The 20,108-nt window shown below is 41.6% G+C and overlaps 3 protein-coding genes across 9 annotated transcripts; 2 read left to right on the forward strand and 1 right to left on the reverse strand.

Moving 5' to 3' along the window:
* Positions 1–5,066: 5,066 nt before the first annotated feature.
* Positions 5,067–8,567, reverse strand: LOC124305107 (esterase E4-like). The gene is made up of 9 exons (XM_046764154.1): positions 8,289–8,567; positions 7,112–7,397; positions 6,850–7,035; positions 6,573–6,778; positions 6,317–6,488; positions 6,082–6,248; positions 5,787–5,937; positions 5,563–5,698; positions 5,067–5,410 (listed from the first exon to the last, which is right to left on the reverse strand). The coding sequence occupies exons 1-9, from the start codon at positions 8,550–8,552 to the stop codon at positions 5,242–5,244; spliced, it is 1,737 nt and encodes a 578-aa protein (XP_046620110.1). The 5' UTR covers positions 8,553–8,567; the 3' UTR covers positions 5,067–5,241.
* Positions 8,568–11,893: 3,326 nt separating this feature from the next.
* Positions 11,894–15,769, forward strand: LOC124305168 (cyclic nucleotide-gated cation channel beta-1). 7 transcript variants are annotated; one of them, XM_046764275.1, is made up of 15 exons: positions 11,895–12,044; positions 12,113–12,242; positions 12,370–12,523; positions 12,595–12,728; positions 12,831–12,980; positions 13,050–13,309; positions 13,402–13,491; positions 13,582–13,769; positions 13,850–13,991; positions 14,066–14,225; positions 14,274–14,485; positions 14,567–14,832; positions 14,920–15,040; positions 15,107–15,247; positions 15,316–15,769. In XM_046764275.1, the coding sequence occupies exons 1-15, from the start codon at positions 12,018–12,020 to the stop codon at positions 15,553–15,555; spliced, it is 2,415 nt and encodes an 804-aa protein (XP_046620231.1). In that variant the 5' UTR covers positions 11,895–12,017; the 3' UTR covers positions 15,556–15,769. The 7 variants fall into 7 exon arrangements, with proteins under 7 accessions (XP_046620228.1, XP_046620229.1, XP_046620231.1 ...); XM_046764272.1 differs by having other exon boundaries at positions 11,894–12,044; positions 12,831–13,309; XM_046764273.1 differs by having other exon boundaries at positions 11,894–12,044; positions 12,376–12,523; positions 12,831–13,309.
* Positions 15,770–18,305: 2,536 nt separating this feature from the next.
* On the forward strand, positions 18,306–19,187 carry LOC124304633 (uncharacterized). Its single transcript, XM_046763115.1, has 3 exons — positions 18,306–18,370; positions 18,440–18,750; positions 18,976–19,187. The coding sequence occupies exons 1-3, from the start codon at positions 18,347–18,349 to the stop codon at positions 19,130–19,132; spliced, it is 492 nt and encodes a 163-aa protein (XP_046619071.1). The 5' UTR covers positions 18,306–18,346; the 3' UTR covers positions 19,133–19,187.
* Positions 19,188–20,108: the final 921 nt, after the last annotated feature.

Here is a 20,108-nt window from a genome sequence, read left to right on the forward strand (position 1 = left end):
GATAATGGACTATTCTAATTAAATTCTAAATCTCATTTAACTGACGCCAAAAGTTTAGTTTATTTTGATACACGCTGGTATCAAGATTTGCACATACTAGGTCGACATAATTTTGCAAACGAAAAGGGTCGTGAATTGCAGTCTAGAAACAATTTGTAGATTTTAATCTTAGCTAACAAGGATACGGTACTTGACTTACCACGATAAAACTATTATTCCGATGTGTAAAGCAAAACTATCAGACATACATCCTGTTGCAGGTTAAACTTAAACAGTGTAATCTATTTGTACAACTACAGATTTGTATGAAATGATCATACAAACATATTATGGATTCATCATAAAGTACACTACACAAATAGAATATGAGTTTATTTACTACACAATTACAGTATACTATAATGCTATCCATCGACACCAAGAAAATATGTAGTAATTAAGGAAATACGAAATAAACTGTGATGAACCAGACTCAAATAATCCCTTTTTATTCTCAAAATTATTACCGATTAAGAAAAACGAATAAATTGGGAACTGAATAAGACGTATCCACGTATTTTCTAAGGTACAACTATTGCGTTAAGTCTCAGGTCAGCAGACAGAAAGAAGAATTTTCTCGCTATCGTCCTAACACTTGGCATACTGTCACGTGTCTTCAGATACCTTTCGGAGGCAGATCAGGCGTGATCCGCTAACTTTGAGCCTGCTCTTAAGTTTTTAGGCTATTAAGCAAATAGTCCAGTCCAATCGTGCTTAGAATGGGGGTAATCGCGCATTTTTAGTAGGCAGCGACGTTTTTTCGCTGGTACCGTAAGGAAGTCAGCTGTTGATGTAAAACCGTGTTTTTGGGACGTGGGGTGTGTTATTCGGTTGTTATCTTCAAATTGAGGGTATAATTCATTTTTTGATTTACATCCGTGACCGTGATCTTGACAAGAACATTTTTGTGGCTCATACAATCACGTATAACTTCTACTTATAACTTTCCGCGCTAATATTATTGATAAAATAGTTCTTGTGGGAAGATTGGAAAATAGGGAAACAAAAGACTAAAGCAAGATATTAATTATTGATGCTCTTTCAATAAAAGTGCTCGAACTTATCTTTGTGTACAGCATTCCACTACGAACATTTCCGATTTCATTTCTTTATAAGAAGGTTTCAGCCGGAAACCGACAGATTTCCTTCTTGATTCCTCTGCTGTTAGTCGCACGCATTTTTCAATGGCTTTCTTCGTATTCCTAAGGGTCCAATTGGTAGAAAAAGAGTCCTGCAGCACGGTTCTCAGACAACAATTTACCAAGGTCAAAAAACGTCGTTGGTGTGGTACATCGACGTAATTTTGCGGGAAGAATCGATTGAGCGCAGTCCCAATACGCTGCGAGCAACGGATAAAAAGTCACAGTAAAAAAACCAGAATCTGAGTTTTCGCCACTTTGAGCTGGTGCTTTTCCGTCGTCATTTTTCTGCTGTTGGTCCGGCGCACTTTCTGCTGCGTTTTCTGAGTTCCTGGCGATCCAATTAGTCAGAAAAGGTTCATACAAATCGAATCTGAGACCAAAAATTTTTCGTCCAAAAAATAAGTAAGGCTAACCCCTTTGTATTTTTGACGAAAATTTTCGCGATTTTGAAAAGTACTGGAATAAATTCTTTAGTGCACCTTATCGACGTAATTTTGCAAGAGGAATCGATTGGGCATAGTCCCAATACACTGCGAGCGATGGATAAAAAGTGACAGCCGAAAAACCAGAATCCGAGTTTTTGCCTTTTTCAGCTGGTGCTATTTGCGTCGTTATTTCTCTGCTGTTGGTCCGGCGCACTTTCTGCTGCGTTTTCTGAGTTCCTGAGGGTCCAATGAGTCGAACAAGGTTCATACAAATCGAATCTGAGACCAAAAATTTTTCGTCCAAAAAATAAGTAAGGCTAACCCCTTTGTATTTTTCACGAAAATTTTCGCGATTTTGAAAAGTACTGGAATAAATTCTTTGGTGCACCATATCGACGTAATTTTGCAAGAGGAATCGATTGGGCATAGTCCCGAAACGTTGCGAGCAACGGATGAAAAGTTACAGCCATAAAACCAGAATCTGAGTTTTCGCCACTTTGAGCTGGTGCTTTTCCGTCGTCATTTTTCTGCTGTTGGTCCGGCGCACTTTCTGCTGCGTTTTCTGAGTTCCTGGCGATCCAATTAGTCAGAAAAGATTCATACAAATCGAATGTGAGACCAAAAATTTTTGGTCCAAAAAATAAGTAAGGCTAACCCCTTTGTATTTTTGACGAAAATTTTCGCGATTTTGAAAAGTACTGGAATAAATTCTTTGGTGCACCATATCGACGTAATTTTGCAAGAGGAATCGATTGGGCATAGTCCCAATACACTGCGAGCGATGGATAAAAAGTGACAGCCGAAAAACCAGAATCCGAGTTTTTGCCTTTTTCAGCTGGTGCTATTTGCGTCGTTATTTCTCTGCTGTTGATCCGACGCACTTTCTGCTGCGTTTTCTGAGTTCCTGGCGGTCCAATTAGTCAGAAAAGGTTCATACAAATCGAATCTGAGACCAAAAATTTTTCGTCCAAAAAATAAGTAAGGCTAACCCCTTTGTATTTTTGACGAAAATTTTCGCGATTTTGAAAAGTACTGGAATAAATTCTTTAGTGCACCTTATCGACGTAATTTTGCAAGAGGAATCGATTGGGCGTAGTCCCGAAACGTTGCGAGCAACGGATGAAAAGTTACAGCCATAAAACCAGAATCTGAGTTTTCGCCACTTTGAGCTGGTGCTTTTCCGTCGTCATTTTTCTGCTGTTGGTCCGGCGCACTTTCTGCTGCGTTTTCTGAGTTCCTGGCGATCCAATTAGTCAGAAAAGGTTCATACAAATCGAATCTGAGACCAAAAATTTTTCGTCCAAAAAATAAGTAAGGCTAACCCCTTTGTATTTTTGACGAAAATTTTCGCGATTTTGAAAAGTACTGGAATAAATTCTTTAGTGCACCTTATCGACGTAATTTTGCAAGAGGAATCGATTGGGCGTAGTCCCGAAACGTTGCGAGCAACGGATGAAAAGTTACAGCCATAAAACCAGAATCTGAGTTTTCGCCACTTTGAGCTGGTGCTTTTCCGTCGTCATTTTTCTGCTGTTGGTCCGGCGCACTTTCTGCTGCGTTTTCTGAGTTCCTGGCGATCCAATTAGTCAGAAAAGGTTCATACAAATCGAATCTGAGACCAAAAATTTTTCGTCCAAAAAATAAGTAAGGCTAACCCCTTTGTATTTTTGACGAAAATTTTCGCGATTTTGAAAAGTACTGGAATAAATTCTTTAGTGCACCTCATCGACGTAATTTTGCAAGAGGAATCGATTGGGCGTAGTCCCGAAACGTTGCGAGCAACGGATGAAAAGTTACAGCCGAAAAACCAGAATCCGAGTTTTTGCCTTTTTCAGCTGGTGCTATTTGCGTCGTTATTTCTCTGCTGTTGATCCGACGCACTTTCTGCTGCGTTTTCTGAGTTCCTAAGGGTCCAATTAGTCGAACAAGGTTCATACAAATCGAATCTGAGACCAAAAATTTTTGGTCTAAAAAATAAGTAAGGCTAACCCCTTTGTATTTTTGACGAAAATTTTCGCGATTTTGAAAAGTACTGGAATAAATTCTTTGGTGCACCATATCGACGTAATTTTGCAAGAGGAATCGATTGGGCATAGTCCCGAAACGTTGCGAGCAACGGATGAAAAGTTACAGCCATAAAACCAGAATCTGAGTTTTCGCCACTTTGAGCTGGTGCTTTTCCGTCGTCATTTTTCTGCTGTTGGTCCGGCGCACTTTCTGCTGCGTTTTCTGAGTTCCTGGCGATCCAATTAGTCAGAAAAGATTCATACAAATCGAATGTGAGACCAAAAATTTTTGGTCCAAAAAATAAGTAAGGCTAACCCCTTTGTATTTTTGACGAAAATTTTCGCGATTTTGAAAAGTACTGGAATAAATTCTTTGGTGCACCATATCGACGTAATTTTGCAAGAGGAATCGATTGGGCATAGTCCCAATACACTGCGAGCGATGGATAAAAAGTGACAGCCGAAAAACCAGAATCCGAGTTTTTGCCACTTTGAGCTGGTGCTTTTCCGTCGTCATTTTTCTGCTGTTGGTCTGGCGCACTTTCTGCTGCGTTTTCTGAGTTCCTAAGGGTCCAATTAGTCGAACAATGTTCATACAAATCGAATCTGAGACCAAAAATTTTTGGTCCAAAAAATAAGTAAGGCTAACCCCTTTGTATTTTTCACGAAAATTTTCGCGATTTTGAAAAGTACTGGAATAAATTCTTTGGTGCACCATATCGACGTAATTTTGCAAGAGGAATCGATTGGGCATAGTCCCGAAACGTTGCGAGCAACGGATGAAAAGTTACAGCCATAAAACCAGAATCTGAGTTTTCGCCACTTTGAGCTGGTGCTTTTCCGTCGTCATTTTTCTGCTGTTGGTCCGACGCACTCTGTACTGCGTTTTCTGAGTTCCCGGGGATTCAATCAGTCAGAAAAGGGTCATACAAATCGAATCTGACACTAAAATAAGGATCAAGGATGTCGAAATCTTTTTGAAGCTTGATATTCATCCTAAAGTCGGCTTGATGAGCGCTATTGATGCATTTGCTCTGATAAATGATGCAAATGCCACTGTACTCTCCGTCTAGTTTTATCAGATTATTCCATGATTTAATAAATGCAATTCGTTTGACGAATTTTACAAATAGGTCTGTTTCGTCTAACGCTATATCTTTTCCCGGTATTTCAGTTGTTGCTTAGTAAGACCGCCCCTAATCTTGAGCACGCCAGTACCCAGTGATTCGTTATTTTGGAAAACCCTGTTGACGGTATCTGCTGAAGGAAGCATTACTTTCAGAATTCTGGTTTTGAATTGATAAATGAGTTCTCTGTTGATAATCAAGGTTGAACTTTAAGTCATCGAACAGTTTTAGAACCTCGTTCAAGTCCCTTCCGTAAGCATTCTAGTGTAGTGATCTTGGACTCAATATGATGCAAGCACTTTTTGACCATTCTTATTTATTTTATAATTTGATTTTTTAAATATCTTTATTATTTTGACTATACATTCAAATCAACAGTGATTACAGTGTATGCAATATGTCTGAAATATAATCAGGATTTATCAATGTGATATGCAAATGAATAAATATAAAACTGGGTCAATCAATAAGTTACATGGCACTATTTCATTGACATTCGACGTCAATAATCGATTATCGTTGATTTTTGGTAAGCCTCATCCCAGAATCGGACACGTTCGTGATTAGGATTTATCTGAAGTCTGGTATCACGTCCAGAAATGTTTAAGAAGTTGAATTCGTCTAGAGTTACGGGCTTCCAAGTCAAGGGATCCTCGTTCGGTGTCGGATTCCTGGTACAGACAGATAACGATTATCATGATATGAATTACGCTGAGAGGGGCCAAAGTAAACAAAATAAGTAATTACAGTATTCGGTTTAGATCATAACGATTAGATCTGCGTGATAAAATTACTTAAAGATAACAGCTAGGAACGCACTTACCCATACTTAGCGAAGTTCGTCCAGAGTCTGATCATTGTGTTGATCACGTGCTCATCGTCTGAACCAGCCACCGGTTTTCTCCAGAACAAAATTCTCTGATAAAACAAGTATCCAAGATCGTCACCGTGGGACGCACCTGTTGACATGAATGAAAATAGTTTTCTTGTGTATTTCCGACCATTGTTTTATCGCTCAATGTTATATAATAAAGCTGATCTACCAACCTGGAAGATGTTCTATCCATAGCATGAACTTAACGAGGTTTAGCTTCCCGGTGTACTCGAAAACGTAGTAATAAATGGGCGCCTGGCTATGACGGAGCAGAAGTTTCACTACCAAGTTGGTTCCTGCTATGAATGTTATATCCGAGTGAAGCTGCGAGGAGAAATAACGAAGTACCAATCAACCGTAATGAAGATCCGCAGCGAATATAAGATAACGATCGATCAACGACTTTTCAATTTATTGAGGGATTCATTTCTACAAGTGAGCTTTCTAAGGAAGTTATTGTGCACTTACGTTTACGAAATCGTCGATCTTGTCAGGGTGGACTGGTTTGTCTTTGAAATAAAACTTGCGAATGGAGGTAGCTAGCTCGTTTCGCAGCACCTCATTCTTGATATCCTGTGGGACGTATCGCTCCGTGTCCTCAAGAGCCATTTTTCTTATCTCCGGTTTCGCTATCGCTGAAACGTGTGATAACCTCTGTCAATATTTGCGCACAGTTCCCTGACGGAAACCCTCAGATTGTTACCTTTCGTAAAGAAGTAGCCTTCGTGACTGTTGTAGCCAGTGATGAACGGGACTTTGTTGAAGTTGCCAGATTTCAGTAAATTCAGAGGTGAATCGGGCATGAAGACCTCCTCGGACTTGACACCCTTTTCAACGGTCGGCACGAAAAGAAAAGCCTTCCGTATCCTGACCTCCTGAAAAAAAATTTCATTTCATCAATCATCCGTCGGGCCGAAGAAAAAATTGGAGTTTCAATGACTGTAACACGAAATAATGACCTCCGGAGTTTTCAGCGCTTGCTGAGCCTTGACGATGTCCGAGTAGGGCGCAGTCCTCAAAAAATCGACAGCCCGTTTCGTGTTCTGGCCGAGATTTTTTGCCCCCAAATATTCGGCGAGTCGTATCGTAACCGCGGCCCCGTCATTGGTATGGGCCCAGTTATTCAGAGACGATCCACTCTGGCCGATAGCGCGTGAGAAGAGGCCTAAAAACAGGTTGGATTTGGTACCAAAGTGCTTCGATATTGCGAAACTTGAAGGTATGAATCAAGTATACCGGCCGACATCGGAGACAGGATGTGATAATGGACACAGGCGCTTCCCGCGCTCTCCCCGAATATGGTGACGTTCTCAGGGTCTCCGCCAAATCTTGCAATGTTCCGCTTTACCCAGCGGAGTGCCGCAGCCTGGTCCTTGAGTCCAGTGTTGCCGGGGGCATCGTCGTCCCCGGAAGAAAGGAACCCTGGAGTGGATTATGAAAAATTATCGCATTTGATGAAGGATAGTAACTCTCGTTGCTCGGGGTACGAAATACGGACCGAGTGCGCCAAGGCGATAGTTCACTGTGACAAGGATAACGCCGGTTCCCATGAAATAGTCCGGACCGTAAATCTCGTCATTGGCGGAACCTTGCTCGAAACCTCCGCCATGGATCCAGAACATAACGGAGAGGCGTTCGGACCCCAAAGACGGGGTGTAGACGTTGATGAAGAGGCAGTCCTCGTCACCCCGTAAAATGGGCAACGCTACGTCGAGCTGCGGACATATGCTGCCGTGCGAAACCGCATCTCGGACTCCCGACCACGCAGTTTCCTCTTGTGGAGCCTGTTTGGAAAGTGTGGTAAGCTATACGAGTGTTCGCAGGTTTTGGTAAACAATGCGGAGCAGGGAAACATTTTCGAGATTAAATTACGAGATTTGAGACATTGAAAATGTCAGTGACAACAGCCGCGGGAGTTGAGGAAAAATTCTCCGTTCTGTTTTACCACGCTTTAAATCTGACCAAGGGGCAACTCGAAGGATTTTGGCGAGGTATCCTTGCACCATGGTTGCTTACATATTAGGCATTTTTTGGCGAGCCGTTGGTACAGGTACCAAAATGAACCGAAGTATAGTTTACGTGATATAGTATACGTTTACACACAATATTGTTCTGGTACAGCTTGGTTCTTATACCAGTCGATCGCCAAAAAATGCCTATTATATGGAAATAAAATGTGTAAATATGTATAACGTCGACGATTTCATTTGTTTGTTTGCCGATTGACAACCACTGAGGTATCAGCGATTCAAACGGATACTCATGCGACGCTCAATGCCGTTATTACCCGGACTCACTGCTATAATATATGTGTATAGAGGTGGTATAGAGATATACTATAAGTGTCTATAAGTTAGAGAGTCACTGCGGATAATTCGAATATTTCGAGGTCATTTCGTAACCGGTTGACCGCACGCTATGTCTGCACGAGTGATACGGTTCGTTCGCATACTATAATCAGCAGCGATGATATTTCTGAGCTTGTAAGTTATCTGACGATACTTAACAGCGAGTTACATCGATCATATACCAAATAATTATCATCCTGATAAGCATGATGAAATCGCACATTATTTCTGAACTCCACTGACATCGAAAATGCTCGCGTGTATTTTCACCTGCACAAATCGAGTGTCACTTTCGTGTTAATAACCAGTGCCAGTGTGCTCACTGACCTTGAACCTGAGCTTCCCCAGCGGTGGTTGTGCGTAGGGTATTCCCTTGAAACTGAAGAATGGAACGCCGCGCCAGGTGGTGGTTTTGAATCCGCGAATCACACCTTTGTCGATGGTCACGTGAACGTAGTCGTAGGTGAAATAGTAGTTATAACCTAGACCCAGAAACAGCGCGGCAAGCGCGATCACGTAGCCGATCTTTCCCATGACACCACGGTGACGACTGTCTAACCGATTTAGCTGCTTCAACTTGGCAGCGATCATGGCGCGAGATAGTTTCCTCTGCCCCCTCAAAGCGAATCCGTTTCTTCATTCTATAAGCTTATCGCAGATCACGTGCTGGGACATTAATTATCGTACATGCACAAATAATAGGTTGATAGACGAGAACTTGTGCAGAAATCATGCGATCTCAGCTATTCTTATAAAACATGATGCTGAAGCTAACGGCCATAGTTAGTAGCCAAACGTGTTAAACTTTGTGATAATAGAAAAATGCAGTTCAGTTTTACCCTCATAATGCTATAAAAGTATTGGAGATTCAAGGTAATTCACAAAATTTTGATTATCGGTCTTCACTGTACCTGATTCTTTTCAACGGTAGAACGTTTGGCTGCTAGTTTCAGCCTTGATATAAAACGGGGCAGTATCGTTCTGATATTGATTTACCGATATAAGGGCCCTATAATGGTAGTTCAAGTCGGCTCGACACTGATTCAGTATCGGAAGTGGTAATAACGGTTAAGGATTGGCGTCCTATAATGGCCCAACGTTGGTTGTGGATTGGTGATCCTAACAACGGTTGAGAATTGGCGTACACTGGCGATCCAAAGTTGGTTCTGTATCGGTAACCCAAGCAGTAATCGAATATCGGCTTACTATATCTGACCAGCGTTGGTTCTACATCGGCAATCCCAGCAATAATGGAGTTTCGGCTTAAGATATCTGACCAACGTTGGTTCTGCATCGGCACCCAAGCAATAATCGAGTGTCGGATTATTCTATCTGACCAAAGTTGGTTCTGTATCGGCACCCCAAGCAATAGTCGAGTCTCGGCTTACTATATCTGACCAACGTTGGTTCTGCATTGCCACCCAAGCAATAATCGAGTCTCGACTTAAAGCATAATCATCCGCACGAAGATATTAATCGGATGGATGGCCATTCTTACCGAGTGTACAAGGTTGAGTTTGGACTGATTGTTCTTTATTGGTACAAAAATTAACCATAGAGAGGATACTATTGTGATCGTATCTTTCACTAATTGTGAATGTATTTGGTGGAAATGCATTTTGCAAATTGCAATCTTAGATTTTATGGGATTCTGCTGAACTTTGACACTGCAAAAAGTCACGGCTTTGATACGGTTCATTTGTCGTAAAGCCTCGCCCAGAATGTTGCACGCCTAGAGTCCGGATTCACGGTAGTATTTGTACTCCACCCGAATACATTCTAAAAATTGAACTCATTTAGGGTCCGGGTTTCCAACTAACCATGTCTCTTGCAGGAGTTGGATTCATAACGGAGAAAGAATGGTAGGAGGGGAAATTATATCGTCATACTCGTATTTAACAAAATTTTTCCAGAGGCGGGTGATAGTCTTGAAAATTACGTATTCATCCTCCCAACCAACCAGTGAAGTTCTCCAGAACACTAGTTCATGATGAAAAAAATATTAAAGTTTGGCGCTGCAATCCACACCTGCGTTTTACGCAAACATACAGGGTCATTTATTCGATCTAAACAACCACGAATCTCTACCCATTTCCACATTAACATATCACTCATGTTCGGCTACGAATAAATTACCCTGTATAAATTTGTATACACTTAGGTATTTTTACGAAAGCTGAGTTCAGTAAAGGTGTAAATTTGTGCGTGAATTTGATAAGTTCTTGCCGTGACAATGACCATCCATATTCAGTAGCGATTCGCTGTGGCTAATGTCTCGGAAAAATAGTCTTCACAATAACCGTTAAACTCATCTGATGACATGAGCAGTATTGGCAGCACTGAAGATGGCACCTGTCATCGTACAGGGGACGTAATTTTATCGTATTCGGGTGAAAATTATAGCATTTTTGGATTATATTAAAATGTATAATATTTCAAATGTCATTATCGCAACCGGATATTGCACCCAATACTCAATTTTCTTTTTTTTCATGGTGTTCCCTCATATCGGTAACCTACATGACGCAAAAACTTTCATATTCAAACGTTCTTTTGAAATGAAAGTAGATCCAACTTCAATTTATTAGTTGCTTATTATCATGAATATTAAAATGACAACAAATATATATCGTAGATTATCTATCGTCGTTTGTCTCTTTTTAATGCATAAATGTATACGTATATATTCTTATGCATTAGCGATTTGAGTACACCATAAGTATAATCTTGAAATAAAAAAAAAAAAAACGTCAACAGAGTGTAGGATCTGCTGAGGTCTTTACCAGCCGAATATATTTCGCGAGCACGCGTAGAGATGTAAATTTTAACTAAAGGACCCCGCAGAATCCTTATGGACATTTGCTCCCCGTCGAATTAGCTGGATTTCCAGTATATTATATTATTATAGTACATATCATCCCAATTAAAAGCTCATGAATACAAGTCCCAAAAATCAGTAGTTTCCGAGACATAGGCTTCGGTAAGGGGGTGTATGGATTGCTGGCATCTGTGGATTATGCGACTTTTACGAATTAGAAAGCTTCAAGGGAGACTTGAAATTGAATATATCATTCAAAAACTGCACAACCGAGTCACAGAGACTCCGCACACGTGCGAAAAACAGGACAAGTCGATTATTTCAAGAGTAGGATGGTCTCGTTCTTCACGCGAAATCTAACGAATTGCAGCTCCTTCTAGTAAACCAGCGAGTTCATCGATGGAATCAACGCATTGTCGGAATAAGTTGATAAGTTTGTTGAACTTCAAATGAAAGATTTGTAAAAAATGGCAAATAGTTTTTTCAGTGCACGATCTTTCATTGGTTGAAAAATGATTCTTCGGTTGGTCTGCTCTCCCCAGAGTTAGGGAACAGCATGGATCGCGGGACCTTTAACTCAAACGCAGCGAGCCCATGCCGAACGATTGCCCTGAGCATGACGTTGAAAATCATAACTACCAGCAGTAAATCTCGTAGCTAGAATTCGATTTTAATGATCCGCCTCGGGAGCTGGGATAATCTAAAAAACCAAATGATGCGTGATTAGTCTTTGAAATAGAATGCGTAGATTGATTTCCTTGGACAGTTCGATAATCACTGCATCGTCAGCTTTTATTTCGTTATGTTTGAACTGCAAAATCAAATCTGGATCATAGAGCCAATCTTGTCATCCAAATTTATTGTCTTTCAAATTCCCTGCTTTACATGATCAATGAAAAATCTTCAATTCGAAAGGTACACATGGAGAACCAAATCTTGTGGTGGTTAATTTTTCCGCCATTACGTAATCCATTCCACGTAAACGCTATCTAAGTGAGAAACACGTATGTACAGTCTCATACACAGTACATATGTCAGCATTGATGTAACCAAGCTGACCATTGCTGGTTCAATTCAGGCAATAATAAGAATACCTTTCCCCTGGGGATATGCGAATCAGCCATGACCCTTTCTCAGCATGTACGCTAAAGTGGAGGTACGCTTATCGATTGATTCTTGAGCGCAAACTCCGTAGTATCGTTCTACAGATATCTCTCAGTCCCTGCTCAAACACGGCGATGGAAAGAATGGGATTGTTAAAAAAGGTATCACAGCCGTCGAGGCCCGTAAGCCACGATTCGAATTCTGTACCTACATTTCTTCTTTCTTCCAGAGAATGGTATATCCGGTGCAATTAGAGCTAAACAGAATGTCGTCCGATAAACCAAGTATAGGATCCTGGTGCGACGGTGATCACAGCCTGCTCTATAGCCCGAACAACTCAAGCGAGCGGTTGCTATCGGGTATAATGTACTATACAACCTTATGATGCTGTAACATTTCAATTCAGTCTTCTCTCCAAAAGCGAGTGGCCGGCGATTCGAAAGCTTTAGAGAATAAGGCGACCATCGAAAAATGACTTGATCACAGTTACAGATGGACCCAGAGTAGCGGATCCCGATCCGTTGACGGGCCTCGAGGAGTTGGAAAAGCTTTACGAGAAAGTTCCTCGCCTCACCAAAGACAGTGAGGAAGAGAGGAGCAATTATCGCGGGATTTGCGAGTCTGGGAGCAACGCTTACATGTCGGTAACTCAATTTATAGTCTAGTCGACGACATCCCGGGTTTGATTTTAGATGCATATTTTTGCTCCAGTCTTCACTCGAACGGTCAGCTGTTCATCCAAGAAAGAATGCAGCATCTTGTACGCGCGTTCACCGAACGAGCCCAGCGAATTCGTCGACGTCTCGATTTCCCGCCAACACCTTCGACCGCCAGCAGCGAACAAGGTGAGCTGGGCAAGGTGAGAAATATCCTAAAAGAAGCTTGGCAGTATGATTTGTAGATTTTTAAACTCCCGGCTAACGCGTTAATTCGATGCTTATATACAGGGGACAACTGCAACTGCGCGAACGCGACGCAGGTTGGAATATCAACGGCAATTCAGGACGACAACGGCTGGTCGAATACAGACGATCAGCCTCGGAGTTTGTGGTGGCGTTTTAAAAACATCGATTGGAACAAAACTATAGATCCGCAAAGTATAAAATTGAAACCCATTTTTGCACCCGAAATATCGACGTTGATCTTCTTGCTATCTTTTTCGATAGGTTACACTTATATTTACTGGTTGCTGAGCGTCACACTGTGTTTCACTTATAACTGCTGCGTTATTCCGTTGCGGAGCACGTTTCCATATCAAAATACGAAGAACACTGTGATCTGGCTCATTTGCGACTATGTCGCTGACCTCTTCTACCTGGTTGACATTGTCGTGGTCAGACCGCGCGTGATGTTCTTGGAGGACGGTTTCTGGGTAAAAGATCCAAGGCTTACGAGGAAAAACTATATGAGAAAATGGCAATTCAAGGTCTGTAGCCACCAAGATACAATCCGTCTTAGTACTTCATCGCACGCATGATTGAACTGGTTGATTTAAATCGCTCTGTTCCAATAATGCAGATGGATATTCTGTCGCTGCTGCCCCTCGACGTTTTGTATTTCGCTTACGGATACTGTCAGGCCCTTCTTAGGATCCCTAGATTCTTGAAGGTAAGATAAGGATTAGCAGAATTCCTCGCCTCCAAAGTTCAAGTCGATCAGATCCGAAGAATTCTTTAGCAAATCCCCGAATAATTTCAGATACAGACATTCTGGGAATTATACAACTGTATGGACAGCGTACTGTCGAATCCTCACATTGTCCGCATTGCGCGGACTTTATCCTACATGCTTTACCTCATCCATATCAACGCCTGTGCCTATTACGCTTTTTCGGCTTGGGAGGGCCTCGGTAGCAACGGTTGGGTATTCAACGGCGTTGGAAACGCGTGAGTTCCATTCCACTGTAGCTGGTTATCACCTTTTATAATCAAACGAAACTAAAAAATTAAAAAACCAAAACTACCAGATACATTAGGTGCTTCTACTTCGCGACCAAGACAGCAACGTCTATCGGCAAGAACCCAAAACCAGAGAACGAGTACGAGTACATGTTCATGACTGCAAGCTGGTTGATGGGAGTATTCGTCTTCGCTTTACTAATCGGCCAGGTATAATCACGAGACCAGAGGTCAGGGAGCACTGGAAACTTGTTGATACGACTAAAGCACGTTCACTTCCGCAGATTCGCGACATAATAACAACGGCGACTTACTCCAGAACCGAGTACCGAAAGCTGGTCGACGAAACTCTGGAATACATGCGTCGGTTAAACTTGCCCCGGGAGCTTCAAGAGCGGGTGAAACTCTGGTTCACGTTCACTTGGGAACAGCAGCATACTCTTGGTTAGTGAATGTTTTTATAATATGTTTTCGAAGCTCATTGTAACGTAGCGTCAACCAATACCTCCGTGCTGCTTCCAGATGAAGGCAGGATACTGGATTCACTGCCAATAAAGATGAAGACCGACGTGGCGATAAACGTCCACATTCAGACCCTCAGCAAGGTCCAGTTGTTTCATGACTGTGACGAAGCATTGCTGAGAGAACTCGTCCTGAAGTTACGCCCGGTGATATATCTTCCCGGTGACACAATCTGTCGAAAGGTGGTGGATCATCATAAACTTGAGCATTTATCGCTTAATTCATGAAACGTTCATGTTACAAATGCTCATCTGCTTTTTCAGGGAGAAGTTGGAAAGGAGATGTACATTGTAAAGACCGGGCAAGTCCAGGTGATCGGAGGCCCTACCGGCGACGAGGTCCTCGCAACATTGACGGAAGGCTCGGTATTCGGAGAAATAAGCTTGTTGGCCCTAAACGGTGGCAACAGGAGAACGGCGGACGTCCGATCCCACGGTTTTTCGAACCTTTTCGTCCTGAGCAAGTCAGACCTTAACGAGGCTATCCTACACTATCCTGACGCCCAAGAAATTCTCAAGAAAAAAGCGAGGTGCGAATCTTATATTTAGGGAATAGTATTCTCAGACCTCTCGTTGTCACTGACTTCTTCTCTGTAATGCTTGCCCGACACCATCAGGTCCCTGATGCGAAAGAACGCCGCACGGGAAAGACCTCTAACGGACTGCGAGTCGGAGGTGATAAAGCTGGCGAAAGATCCTCCGCTGGAAATGCCACGGCTGATAAAAACTGTCCTCCAGGTATGAGCACGCAGTACAGTTGCGGCGATCTGCAGGTGATTTATCCAACCTCCGATCTCGTTTCAGGTCGTTTCGGAGGAGTCGATGACGGCTAGACTCCTGAAGTACGGCTCCCAGCGGAGGATGCAGCGTTACGGCGACAAGAAGAGAGAAGCAGCAGCGGTGGGCTCGAGCCTCTTCATTCCAGCGTATCTGCAGGTGGTCTCGGTGAGAATAAGCGACGAGATACTGTTAGTGTCAGTATTTTTATCTTACACTTGTGGGTTTCATTTTAGGCGAGCAACGAACTGGCGAGAAAGTCAACCGCAAAGCCGACCCGGGCACCACGGATCATGCCAATTACACGATCGAACGCTATTGCAACGTGTTTGAAGAAGAATGTCAACGTGAACAATAACACTAGCCTATTTTGTCACGAAAGACGTGTCAAGAAAACCACCTCCGAACCCTGCCTCGGACTCAGAGATGTCAACACTTTTCAGTGCATGGTTGTTGTCCACAGAGAGATGCACTGACGAAATAAAGGTTGACCGACCATTTATCTGTTCACAAGAGGTTCAAGACCGGAGTAATTTTTATAGCATCATAGTGCCATCTGTTAGGACTGAGCATTTATTTTTAGATATAATATTTGTATTAAATGTGATCAAGTGTGCAACGTTATGTCTATTTTTACTACTGTAACGGGACCATCGTAAAAATCAGTGAATAAAATTTTGAATGAATAGAAAGTTTCTTACGCGTTGTCACACTGTCGAAAATACATTGAGGCTAAATTTTCGAAGGCTAATCGGCACTGGCAATGGAATATCCAGTGTACTGTAAGTAAAACTTTCTTCACTTGCACTCGATTGTCTTTGGTAAGTTACTAATAGAGTAACAACTCACGCTGAATGATTACGTGGTTCTTCGTTCCGAGGAAAATGCAGGCAAGTACTTCAGAGTTTCGTTTACGCCGAAACATCGGTAGTGTTATGGAACATTTGTTTTCTAATCCAATATAATGCGCAACATTTATTTATGCAGCTAAATATTCTAAATACCTACATATGTGTAAAAATTGTCCTCCTCGTACATTGCTAAAGACTTTTATATATAACATGAAATGATTCGGATAGGAAGTTAAAATGATTGGTCTCGTGACGGTTCTTAGTTTTTTCAAACTAACATCAGAAGTCATTTTGCATCTATGCGAAAATGGGTTTGTAGACTTTGAAGTTCTGCTGATTCAAACACTGGCTTATTTTCGTCCAGTATATTTGAAAATTACAAGTATAAATCATTGAAAATCTCTGCCCGGAACTACTGATCGGTTGGACTATATAAAAACGTGCAAGAATGAAAATAGTTAATCCTGATGAAAGAAGCAACGTTGGTAATAATTAGCAAGGGTGTTATGATTTGTTCATATACTCCAGTCGATATACAGACAAAAATAATGTAAAATAATGTAAAGGCAATAGTTGCTCGTAAATTCATTTTTTGACAAATGTTTTGAATGAAAAAAAGGAGCAAAGTTCACCCCCAGATTTTTCACACTAAGCCCTAAATTTGACTATATCATTGTTTAACGGTAAAATAACTTGTATAATTGAATAACTGAAAGAGTTGAAAGAATTTAGCCGTGAAAGTGGGTACCCAGGGATTTTTGAGATCTTTAGTTATGAATCTAACATCAGATTTTGGAAATTCTAGATGGCAAGTCCAATGTGAAGGTGAAAAGTTTGAAAAATTTATTCAATTTCAAAAACGCTGAGAACGGTCATTTTAGATCTTTTATGAGAAATTCAAAGTCTAATTATTAGATTAAGAATTTCTTCTCTGCATGCACGATGTGAGGAGACTGTAGTGTGTAGATGTTATGTTTACCCTTTTTGAATCCTTTGCTTCCGATGAGAAGCCCGTAAGACGGCAATGCCGTCTAATAAATGAGATGCTGGTGTGCAAATCATTAATCTACGAGAGAATTTTTGTTGAAATATGTAAATTTGACAAACTGGTGAATTTGAAAAATTAACGACGGAGCCAGGAATCGAACCTGGTATCTAGAGATGCTTTACCGGAGACTTACTCCACTAGACCACCTAGCCGCCCTAACTCTGTTGTCGTTAATTTCTCTCTAATTATTAGAATTGAAAATGGGGGATTCAGGTAGCCGACTTAATTTTTTTTAATTTATCATTGAAATTCCATTCAAAAAAATGCATAAACCAGAAATAATTTAAATTTAGATAAGCGTGAAGAAAAATAAGACCCTTAATAAACTCAAACGTTATAAAATTATAACGTTTAAATCTATAAAGACATTAAATAAAGTTAGTTTAAAAATTGTTCTAGAAAGTTGTCATAAGAAAACAAAAATATTGGACAAAATCGCCTGTTTCTAACGATTATTGTGAAGATTATGAGCTGTTGTTTTTCCGAGTACAGCCATTATCTACACTGTAATGTGTACAGATTTCATTCAAATCGGTTCAGCTGCTTCTGAGACAAAAGATATTTTCTGAGTTTTTGTTTTTCTTTATTTATTAAAAACCAAAATAGATAGAGGTCTGAAGCTTGCAGGTTCAACGTATCTCATTAGTACCAACATACTCTCAAAAGGTGATCCAGGTTTCCGTCTGGGGACGATTCACTACGGTTATCGGTCTATGCCCTTTGGTAAGAGCATTCTTGAAACATGCATGTGTCTAAAAATGAAAGAAAAAAAACGAAAAAAAAGATTTTGACCGTGGTGTGCCTCAACAAATTATAGATGTATCAATTTTGATGTTAGGAATTTGTGACGCATATTTGTTTTGTATAGAAAAACCTGTTCTATCGAATGGCATTAACAATTTAGAAAAAAAAATGTTAAACAAATGAAGCGTCAAGATTTTTCTGCGTAGACTTATCAAATACGTATTTCAGGGGCATGAAAAAAAAATTTGAGTACAACTTCATCACGAGCATCAATTTCCGAAGTGGAATTCTCACTTAATTGGACTAATAATTCCACTCGCGTTCCATTCATTCAATTATTGATCCATTCGATGCTAAAGTTCAAGACAAATTAGAAATATCTGTCATATCATAGTGTGGAAATTATCGCTTAAGGGTAAAGATAACAGCACGGATGCATAATCGAAAAAGTGAAAGTACAGAGACACCAGTGATGAAGGTCACTGAAATTTCAAGAAAATCCACGTACTCCATCACCCCTTGGGGCAAAGAGGGAGTAATTAGTGGCAACTGGTCTATCGTTTCGTATATAAATAGGTCGATACCGAGACATTCAATAGTACGTGATCAATATCATCAGGAAGCATGACTGTCCCAGCTGCGTTTAAGGTAAATTGAATTTCATGTAGATATTTCGAAACGAATCGCGGTTGATAAACAGATTTGTTTCTCTTCCAGCTTCTCCTTCTCGCTGGTCTCCTTGCCGGAGTCTTCGCCCAGGATTTCGAGGACAGTGCGGCACAGTCGTCGAAAGAGGATGTAGCCGAGTCCGAGCGGCGTGAGGCTGAGGCAAGGCTGTTCCACAAGCAGGCCGAAAATGCCGTATACAATTTCACTACCATCCTCGTCGACAGTATAATGGATGTGACCCAGGGAAGGATAGAAGTCAGGGATGGTGTACGCGTTGAGGGAAAATACTGGTACAGCAATGGGGTCGAGAAGCGAACGGTCGTCTACGTTTCTGACGAAAACGGATACAGAGTAATCTCGTAAGTCTGTTGCAATCATCGTTTGGTTCTAGTCGACCAAGATTATAACCTGACGCATTCTGCGGTACATTAGCGTACCCAAACTCAGCTGCGCTGTAGAGTCAACTGTTGACTTCAAGCATACTTTCGATTAGATGGTATCGGTTGACCGGTGATGTCCAATTTCACCAAAGTCTGGTACTTGTACGATGATCGCATTGTTTTATAAAAACTTTTTTCTTGCAGGGATACGACCGAGCTTCTTGCCGAGAAACCTAATTTCGACGCTAACGGACGGATCTCTGTCCACACGAATATTGCCGGTCAAGACTTCTCATACACCATTAGCGCGGACGATATCGCCCGCTATAAAGAGGACGCCGAAAGAAAAGCCCTAGTTTAAGGATACCGGTAATTGCCTCTTGACGAATCTTAGTTCATCACGGTTGTTCAATAAAATACTGCACCAATACTAATAACCTAATTGCAAGCCTCTTACAAGTACCTTTCCTTCGGCGTCACCACCAACTTTTCCGCAAATCCGTAATGCACGTCGACGTGATTGTCCCGAAAACAGTGGGATGGGGTTTCTGGTATGGCGTGACGACAGACATTCGTCTTGGGCTTAATAATAAGCCGTTGCAGACCGCGAACCCTGTACACGTAACATTGTTCAATACCAATATCAGAGAATCCGGAACACGCAAGGGGGGCCCTCGTTCATTCATTCGTCTATCGATTAATAATTATATGGAAATATTAGCCGGTATCTCGATGTAATGCTCGAGAATATACCCCAGTATTGTTCCTTGCATCGGTCGTCCAAGTCTGGCTTCTGGGTCTGTCCGGAGTCTGTGAAATAATTCAACTTGTCGCAACTGCAGCAGCATCGAAAAAACCAGGGTAAGAAGAACGTTGAAGAGTACCGCTGTCGTGAAAACCCTCCGACGAAGAGTGTCATGCTATGCTTCTCAATCCGCGCATCGATGAATTCGCATTAAGACTACACAGACCGGTTGATCAAAGGTGATGAACGTCGATGAGCCTTTGCTCTAAGGGTTAGGGGAAACAAGCCTCAGGGATTGATAGGCCCCGTGGCCGTCGGGGCTATTAGTTAATTGCCGAGTTAAGTACAGGGTTGCCGTAGCTATAACTACAGCCTTGGTCATATCAGACACGCTAACAATGAGCGAACTCAAGCTTGCGCATTCCGGGCATGATTCCTCCCCTTCCTTACCTCAAACTTTAGAGTTTGTCAGACAGCAGTGCGCGCGTAATTACCTCGATGATCGTCGCATGCCGCGCGGTTGACAAAATTCCTTGCAGAAAGATAGTGTAATACACTAAGTTACTGCACTATGCAACGGTAGCAATAAACA

The sequence above is a fragment of the Neodiprion virginianus genome, chromosome 5 (assembly GCF_021901495.1).
Source record: "Neodiprion virginianus isolate iyNeoVirg1 chromosome 5, iyNeoVirg1.1, whole genome shotgun sequence".
Classification (NCBI taxonomy): Eukaryota; Metazoa; Arthropoda; class Insecta; order Hymenoptera; family Diprionidae; genus Neodiprion; species Neodiprion virginianus.

Coding starts and splice junctions, on each gene's coding strand:
- LOC124305168 (XM_046764272.1), top strand. CDS start 12,018: ATGGAAAGAATGGGATTGTTAAAAAAG. Junction 13,992..14,065: donor TCGCTTTACTAATCGGCCAG/GTATAATCACGA, acceptor TCACTTCCGCAG/ATTCGCGACATAATAACAAC. Junction 15,041..15,106: donor TGATAAAAACTGTCCTCCAG/GTATGAGCACGC, acceptor ATCTCGTTTCAG/GTCGTTTCGGAGGAGTCGAT.
- LOC124304633 (XM_046763115.1), top strand. CDS start 18,347: ATGACTGTCCCAGCTGCGTTTAAG. Junction 18,371..18,439: donor CTGTCCCAGCTGCGTTTAAG/GTAAATTGAATT, acceptor TTTCTCTTCCAG/CTTCTCCTTCTCGCTGGTCT. Junction 18,751..18,975: donor AACGGATACAGAGTAATCTC/GTAAGTCTGTTG, acceptor TTTTTCTTGCAG/GGATACGACCGAGCTTCTTG.
- LOC124305107 (XM_046764154.1), bottom strand. CDS start 8,552: ATGATCGCTGCCAAGTTGAAGCAGCTAAATCGGTTAGACAGTCGTCAC. Junction 6,779..6,849: donor CCTGTCTCCGATGTCGGCCG/GTATACTTGATT, acceptor ACCTGTTTTTAG/GCCTCTTCTCACGCGCTATC. Junction 5,938..6,081: donor AGATCGACGATTTCGTAAAC/GTAAGTGCACAA, acceptor TTCTCCTCGCAG/CTTCACTCGGATATAACATT.